Source organism: Arachis stenosperma, chromosome 1, assembly GCF_014773155.1.
Source record: "Arachis stenosperma cultivar V10309 chromosome 1, arast.V10309.gnm1.PFL2, whole genome shotgun sequence".
NCBI lineage: Eukaryota > Viridiplantae > Streptophyta > Magnoliopsida > Fabales > Fabaceae > Arachis > Arachis stenosperma.
Window position 1 is genome coordinate 130,682,596 of NC_080377.1, and position 8,766 is coordinate 130,691,361.

Genomic DNA, 8,766 nt, shown 5'->3' on the forward strand with positions numbered 1-8,766 from the left:
TGGTACAAGGTATAGAAAACTTCCCAGGATCCTGCCTCTTTTGAGGCAGTTTCTGCCTAGACAAGTCATCCAGTTCTTTGGTGAGCAAGGGAGGTTCATCCTCCCAAGTCTCATTTCCAAATAACTTGTCATTTAGTTTCATGATTGCTCCAAGGTATTTAGCAACTTGCTCTTCAGTGACATACTCATCCTCTTCAGAGGAAGAATACTCATCAGAGCTCATGAATGGCAGAAGTAAGTCCAATGGAATCTCTATGGTCTCATTTTGAGCCTCAGATTCCCATTGTTCCTCATTGAGGAACTCAGAGGAGAGTGGTGCACGCCCACTGGGGTCTTTCTCAGTGGTGTCTTCTTCCTCTCTTTCCTCTCCATATTCGGCCATGTTGATGGCCTTGCACTCTCCTTTTGGATTTTCTTCTGTATTACTTGGGAGAGTACTAGGAGGGAGTTCAGTAACCTTCTTGCTCAGCTGACCCACTTGTCCTTCCAAATTTCTGATGGAGGACCTTGTTTCATTCATGAAACTTTGAGTGGTCTTTATTAGATCAGAGACCATTGTTGCTAAGTCAGAAGTATTCTGCTTAGAACTCTCTGTCTTTTGCTGAGAAGATGATGGAAAAGGCTTGCCATTGCTAAACCCGTTTCTTCCACCATTATTGTTATTGAAACCTTGTTGAGGTCTCTCTTGATTCTTCCATGAGAGATTTGGGTGATTTCTCCATGAAGAATTGTAGGTATTTCCATAGGGTTCTCCTAGGTAATTCACCTCTTCCATGGAAGGGTTCTCAGGATCATAAGCTTCTTCCTCAGATGAAGCATCCTTAGTACTGTTTGGTGCATTTTGCATTCCAGACAGACTTTGAGAAATCAAATTGACTTGTTGAGTCAATATTTTATTCTGAGCCAATATGGCATTCAGAGTGTCAATCTCAAGAACTCCTTTCTTCTGACTAGTCCCATTGTTCACAGGATTCCTTTCAGAAGTGTACATGAATTGGTTATTTGCAACCATTTCAATCAATTCTTGAGCTTCTGCAGGCGTCTTCTTCAGATGAAGAGATCCTCCAGCAGAGCTATCCAAGGACATCTTAGATAGTTCAGAGAGACCATCATAGAAAATACCTATGATGCTCCATTCAGAAAGCATGTCTGAAGGACATCTTCTGATTAATTGTTTGTATCTTTCCCAAGCTTCATAGAGGGATTCTCCATCCTTCTGTCTGAAGGTTTGGACTTCCACTCTAAGCTTACTCCATCTTTGTGGTGGAAAGAACTTTGCCAAGAAGGCATTGACTAGCTTTTCCCAAGAGTCCAGGCTTTCTTTAGGTTGAGAATCCAACCATATTCTAGCTCTGTCTCTTACAGCAAAAGGGAATAGCATCAGTCTATAGACCTCAGGGTTAACCCCATTAGTCTTGACTGTGTCACAGATTTGCAAGAATTCAGCTAAAAACTGATGAGGATCTTCCATTGGAAGTCCATGGAACTTGCAATTCTGTTGCATTAGAGAAACTAATTGAGGCTTAAGCTCAAAGTTGTTTGCTCCAATGGCAGGGATAGAGATGCTTCTCCCATAGAAGTCGGGAGTAGGTGCAGTAAAGTCACCCAGCACCTTCCTTGCATTGTTGGCATTGTTGTTGTTTTCAGCTGCCATGGGTTCTTCTTCTTTGAAGAATTCGGTCAGGTCCTCTAAAGAGAGTTGTGCTTTGGCTTCTCTTAGCTTTCTCTTCAAGGTCCTTTCGGGTTCAGGATCAGCTTCAACAAGAATGCCTTTGTCTCTGCTCCTGCTCATATGAAAGAGAAGAGAAAAAGAAAATGTGGAATCCTCTATGTCACAGTATAGAGATTCCTTGAAATGTCAGAGGAAAAGAGAAATAGAAAGAAGAAGGAGAAGAAGAATTCGAACTTTAATTAGATAAGGTTCGAATTGTGCATTTAGAAGGAGTGGTACTCTATAAATAGAAGGATGTGAGAAGGAGGGAAGAGGATTTTCGAAAATTCAATTAAAAGATTTTGAAAACATTTTGAAAATTTGATTGATAATTTTCGAAAATTGAAAGTGGAAGAGAAATCAAGTGATTTTTGAAAAAGATTTTGAAATTAGAAACTAAAAAGACTTGATTGAAAACTAATTTGAAAAAGATATGATAAAAAAATATGATTGAAAGGTTATTGTCTTAAAAAGATGTGATTGAGAAGATATGATTTGAAAACCATTTTAAAAGATATGTTTTGAAAATTATTTTAAAAGATTTGATTTGGAAAATTAGTGACTTGCCTAACAAGAAAAGATATGATTCAAACATAAAACCTTCCTTAACAGAAAAGGCAAAAAATGTTCAATCAAATCATTAATTGTTAGTAAGTATCTTTGAAAAAGGAAAGAAATTGATTTTGAAAACATTTGATTGAAAAGATATGATTTGAAAAAGATTTGATTTTGAAAAACTTTGAAAACTTGAAAAAAAATTGATTTTGAAAACAAAATCTTCCCCCTAGCACCATCCTGGCGTTAAACGCCCAGAATGGTATACATTCTGGCGTTTAACGCCCAAAATGCTACCTTTTTGGGCGTTAAACGCCCAACTAGGTGCCCTGGCTGGCGTTTAAACGCCAGTCTGCCTTCTTCACTGGGCATTTTTGAATGCTCAGCTTTTTCTGTATAATTCCTCTGCAGTGTGTTCTGAATCTTCAATCCCTTGTATCATTGACTTGAAAAGACACAAATTAAAAATATTTTTGGATTTTTAATAATTAAAATGCAACAAGAATCAAATAACAATGCATGCAAGACACCAAACTTAGCAGTTTGTATACTACTGACACTAATGAACTGAAAATGCATATGAGACACACAAAATACTCAAGTCAATAGAATTCAAAGATCAGAGTAAGTGAATCATCAAGAACATCTTGAAGATCACTAAGACATATGAATGCATGCAATTGACACCAAACTTAGGATGAGACACTAGACTCAAACAAGAAATATTTTTGAATTTTATGATTTTTTAATTTTTTAATTTTTTTGTGTTTTTCGAAAATTAAGTGGAAAAAGAAGGTATCAAAATTCTTAATGAGAATTCCAGGAATCAGTGCAATGCTAGTCTAAGACTCCGGTCCAGGAATTAGACATGGCTTCACAGCCAGCCAAGCTTCCAAAGAAAGCTTCGGTCCAAAACACTAGACATGACCAAAGGTCAGCCAAGCCTTAGCAAATCACTGCTCCAAAAGCAAGATTGATACGAAATCAACAAGCTTTTGTGGTGATAAGTTGAAACCTCGGTCCAATCAGATTAGACATGGCTTCTCAGCCAGCCAGATTTCAACAAGTCATCATGAAACTCTAGAATTTATCTTCAAGAATTTCGAAAAAAAAATACCTAATCTAAGCAACAAGATGAACCGTCAGTTGTCCAGCCTGAACAATCCCGGGCAATAACACCAAAAATTTGATGTTGTTGCCGGATCTTGGCACTGATGTTACCAAAGGCTTGCTCAAAACTAGAACAATCCCCGGCAACGGCGCCAAAAACTTGGTGCGCGAAATTGTGAACTATACTTTTTCACAACTCTCATAATCCCTGGTAATGGCTCCAAAAACTTGGTGCGCTCAATACCATGGCATTACACAACTTCGCACAACTAACCAGCAAGTGCACTGGGTCGTCCAAGTAATAAACCTTACGTGAGTAAGGGTCGATCCCACGGAGATTGTTAGTATTGAAGCAAGCTATGGTCATCTTGTAAATCTTAGTCAGGCAAACTCAGATATATATGGTGATGAACGAAAATAACATAAAAGATAAGATAGTGATACTTATGTAATTCATTGGTAGGAACTTCAGACAAGCGCATGAAGATGCCTTCCCTTCCGTCTCTCTGCTTTCCTACTGTCTTCATCCAACCCTTCTTACTCCTTTCCATGGCAAGCTCGTATAGGGTCTCACTGTTGTCAGCAGCTACCTCCCATCCTCGCAGTGAAAGCTAATGCACACACTCTGTCACAGTGCTGCCAATCACCGGTGTGGTTCCCTCCCCTACCGGAATAGAATAACTCTTTTGCGTCTGTCACTAACGCCCAGTAGGTTACAGGTTTGAAGCACGTCACAGTCATTCAATCATTGAATCCTACTCAGAATACCACAGACAAGGTTAGACCTTCCGGATTCTCTTGAATGCTGCCATCAGTTCTTGCCTATACCACGAAGACTCTGATCTCACGGAATGGTTGGCTCGTTTGTCAGGCGAGCACTCGGTTGTCAGGCGATCAACCATGCATCGTGCAATCAGGAATCCAAGAGATATTCACTAAGCCTCAGATGCTTGTAGAACAAGAATGGTTGTCAGTCACCTTGTTCATGGGTGAGAATGGTGATGGGCGTCAATCATCACCTTCATCATGTTGAAGAACAAGTGATATCTTGGAACAAGAACAAGCGGAATTTGAATGAAAGAACAATAGTAATTGCATTAATACTCGAGGTACAGCAGAGCTCCACACCTTAATCTATGGTGTGTAGAAACTCCACCGTTGAAAATACATAAGCATAAGGTCTAGGCATGGCCGAATGGCCAGCCTCCCAATGATCTAAGAACTAAAATGTCCAAAGATGATCTAGAGATCTAAAAGTGATCAAAAGATTCCTATACAATAGTAAAAGGTCCTACTTATAAGAAACTAGTAGCCTAGGGTGTACAGAAATGAGTAAATGACATAAAAATCCTCTTCCGGGCCCACTTGGTGTGTGCTTGGGCTGAGCAATGAAGCAATTTTGTGTAGAGACTCTTCTTGGAGTTAAACACCAGTTCTGGTGCCAGTTTGGGCGTTTAACTCCCATTTGGGTGCCAGTTCCAGCGTTTAACGCTGGGATTCTTTGAGGTGACTTTGAACGCCGGTTTGGGCCATCAAATCTTGGGCAAAGTATGGACTATTATATATTGCTGGAAAGCCCAGGATGTCTACTTTCCAACGCCGTTGAGAGCGTGCCAATTGGGCTTCTGTAGCTCCAGAAAATCCACTTCTAGTGCAGGGAGGTCAGAATCCAACAGCATCTGCAGTCCTTTTGAGTCTCTGGATCAGATTTTTGCTCAGGTCCCTCAATTTCAGCCAGAAAATACCTGAAATCACAGAAAAACACACAAACTCATAGTAAAGTCCAGAAAAGTGAATTTTAACTAAAAACTAATAAAAATATACTAAAAACTAACTAGATCATACTAAAAACATACTAAAAACAATGCCAAAAAGTATACAAATTATCCGCTCATCAATGCCTACTCGGGGACCTACTCTTTTGAAATAGATGGGAGAGTTGTGAGTTTTAGCCTAGAAGAAGCAATGAAGCATCCACCGGAGAATCACTCTCTATTCCGGTGTGACCCAATTGATAACATGGTTGCCGAAGTGCACCTTGCAAAGTTAAATGAGAAGTACATGGTTGAAGAAGCAAATGGAAGTTCAAGCGAACTAAACACCACACATCATACAAACCATCCGGAAACTCATACTCCAAGGAATGAAAAGAAGATGGAATTGAAGCCACTACCACCTCACTTAAGGTATTCATACCTTGATGAAGCCCAAAAGCTACCCGTGATAATTGCACAAGAGCTAACTCCTCAACAAGAAAAAAAATTGCTGAATGTATTGAGGAAAAACAAAAGGGCAATCGGGTGGAGTTTGGCGGATCTAGTGGGAATAAGCCCCCAAGTATGCGAGCACCGCATATTCCTTGAAGAAGGAGCAAGACCGGTCCGACAACCTCAAAGGAGACTTAACCCAACCATTCTTGAGGTAGTAAAGAAAGAAGTCACCAAGCTACTTGAAGCGGACATCATCTATCCTATCTCGGATAGCGAATGGGTAAGCCCGGTCCAAGTAGTGCCAAAGAAGTCCGGAGTGACAACAATCAAGAACGAAAGTGGTGAACTTATAGCAACAAGAGTGCAAAATTCTTGGAGAGTATGCATAGACTACCGAAGATTGAATGCGGCCACAAGAAAAGATCACTTTCCACTACCATTTATCGATCAAATGCTTGATCGGTTAGCCGGTAAATCATACTATTGTTTTCTTGATGGATACTCCGGATACTTCCAAATCCATATTGCTCTAGAGGACCAAGAAAAAACCACATTTACTTGCCCCTTTGGAACGTATGCTTACAAGCGTATGCCGTTTGGCCTATGCAATGCACCGGCAACGTTCCAAAGATGCATGATGAGCCTATTTGCGGACTTTCTAGAGCAATCGATGGAAGTTTTCATGGATGATTTTAGTGTGTATGGTGATTCATTTGAGCATTGCTTAGGTAACCTTGAAAAAGTCCTAGAGAGATGCACCAAAACAAACCTTGTCTTAAATTTTGAAAAATGTCATTTCATGGTCAAACAAGGCATTGTTTTGGGACACATAGTATCAAAGGAAGGCATCTCCGTAGATCCGGCAAAGATAAATGTCATATCCAGTTTACCTTACCCCTCCTCCGAGAGGGAAGTCCGTTCTTTTCTTGGACATGCAGGATTCTACCGGAGATTCATCAAGGACTTTAGCAAGGTGGCCCTACCTCTCTCTCGATTACTACAAAAAGACACTGAATTTGAGATGAGCAAGGAATGTATGGAAGCATACGACAAACTCAAGGTAGCATTGACACAAGCTCCTATTGTACGAGGACCCAATTGGACTCAACCCTTTGAAATCATGTGTGATGCTTCGAATTATGCGATAGGAGCCACGTTAGCACAACGCGAGGGTAAGATTCCCTATGTCATAGCTTAGGCTTCCAAAACATTAGACGGAGCCCAATCCAATTACACTACTACCGAAAAGGAACTCCTAGCTATTGTTTTTGCTTTGGACAAGTTCCGAGCCTACCTTCTTGGTTCCCAGGTAGTAGTGTACTCGGATCACGCGGCACTAAAGTACTTGTTGGCCAAAAAGGAATCAAAACCGAGATTAATTCGTTGGGTGCTTTTGTTACAAGAATTTGACTTGGAGATCAAAGATAGGAGCGGTTCCCAAAATCTAGTGGCGGACCATTTAAGTCGCCTCGAACACACAAAAGGCGACACCACTCCTATCAATGATTCCTTTCCCTTAGATGCTTTGCATGCAATCTCGGAAGTGGTTCCTTGGTACGCCTCAATAGCAAACTATTTGGTTTCACACACTCTCCCCCCCAATCTCGACAAAAACAAAAAGGATAAGCTGAAAAGCGAATCCAAATACTATATTTGGGATGATCCCTATTTGTGGAGGTGTGGAGCGGACCAAATAGTGCGACGGTGCATACCTCAAACCGAATTCCAAGCAATCTTGGACGCTTGCCATGCTTCCGAAGGAGGTGGTCACTATGGGCCCCAAAGAACGGCAAGAAAGGTCCTTAATTGCGGATTTTGGTGGCCAACTCTTCTCAAAGATGCTTCTCTCTATTGCAAATCTTGTCCCCAATGGCCAATGTATTAGGTTTGGAGATATTTCCAAGAAAGACGAAATTCCCCAACAAAATATGCTTTTTTGTGAAATCTTTGACGTGTGGGGAATCGACTTCATGGGACCATTTCCAAATTCCAATGGTTTTTTCTACATCTTGTTAGCCGTCGATTATGTGTCAAAATGGGTGGAGGCAATCCCCATCCGAACGGATGATGCTAATGTTGTGTATTCTTTTGTGAGGAACAATATCATTTGTCGCTTTGGCGCCCCAAGAGCAATCATAAGTGACCAAGGCTCTCACTTTTGCAACAAAAAAATAGATGGCCTCATGAGAAAATATGGCATCATCCACAAAGTCACCACGGCGTACCACCCTCAGATAAACGGCCAAGCCGAAGTCTCTAACCGGGAAATCAAGCATGTGTTAGAAAGGATTGTAAAGCCGAATAGGAAAGATTGGAGCATTAAACTCTCCGATGCATTGTGGGCCTATCGAACGGCTTACAAGACACCCATTGGCATGAGCCCCTTCCGGCTTGTATATGGTAAAGCATGTCACTTACCGGTGGAGATTGAACACAAAGCTTATTGGGCCGTAAAGGAGTGCAATATGAACTTGGGTGGGGCCGGAATAGAGAGAAAGCTTCAATTGGCGGAATTGGAATGTTTGAGATTAGAAGCTTACGACAACTCTAGGCTTTATAAGGAAAAATTGAAAGCCATCCATGACAAGAACATAAGGAGAAGAGAGTTCCGACCCGGTGACCTAGTCCTTCTCTACAATTCAAGGTTGAGATTACTACCCGGAAAGCTTAGATCAAGGTGGGATGGACCCTACCAAGTGGAGAAAGTAGAACCCTATGGGGTCTACCACTTGCGCCACCCAACAAGCCCGGACATCTTCAAGGTAAACGGGCACCGTCTCAAATGGTATCATGGTGAGCAAAGAAAGAACCCCAAGGAATTTGAAGTGTTCCTCTTGAGGGATGCAACCCTTGAACAAGCATTATGAGCTACAGGAAGTCCAACTTAAGGACGTTAAACAAAAGTGCTAGGTGGGAGACACCCCACCATGGTAAGATCTTCCTTTGAGCTTTGTACATAGACACTTGACTTCATGTTTGTTAGCTAGATTTTAATGTCAATTCTCCTTCATTTGTTAAAATTCATTGATAGTTCACCAATTAAAAGACCCTGCTATAGTGTTTAAGTGGCTGTATGGGGGAGGGGGAGAGGGCTTTAAAATGTCAAAAGTGATGTAAACACTTGCAAAATTAGCAAAAGCAGCCCTCTGCGCGTGCGCGCACCTGGCGCGTACGCGCCCT

At 41.3% G+C, this 8,766-nt stretch overlaps 1 protein-coding gene and 1 non-coding gene across 2 annotated transcripts; both read left to right on the top strand.

The window, feature by feature from the left end:
• Positions 1-1,141: 1,141 nt before the first annotated feature.
• Positions 1,142-1,249, top strand: LOC130951513 (small nucleolar RNA R71). The gene has a single exon (XR_009073998.1). It is a non-coding gene; the product is annotated as a small nucleolar RNA R71 (small nucleolar RNA).
• A 6,802-nt stretch (positions 1,250-8,051) lies between these two features.
• LOC130934946 (uncharacterized) lies at positions 8,052-8,453 on the top strand. Its single transcript, XM_057864464.1, has one exon. It carries the CDS (start codon positions 8,052-8,054, stop codon positions 8,451-8,453), a length of 402 nt encoding a protein of 133 aa, XP_057720447.1.
• The last annotated feature ends 313 nt before the right edge of the window (positions 8,454-8,766 follow it).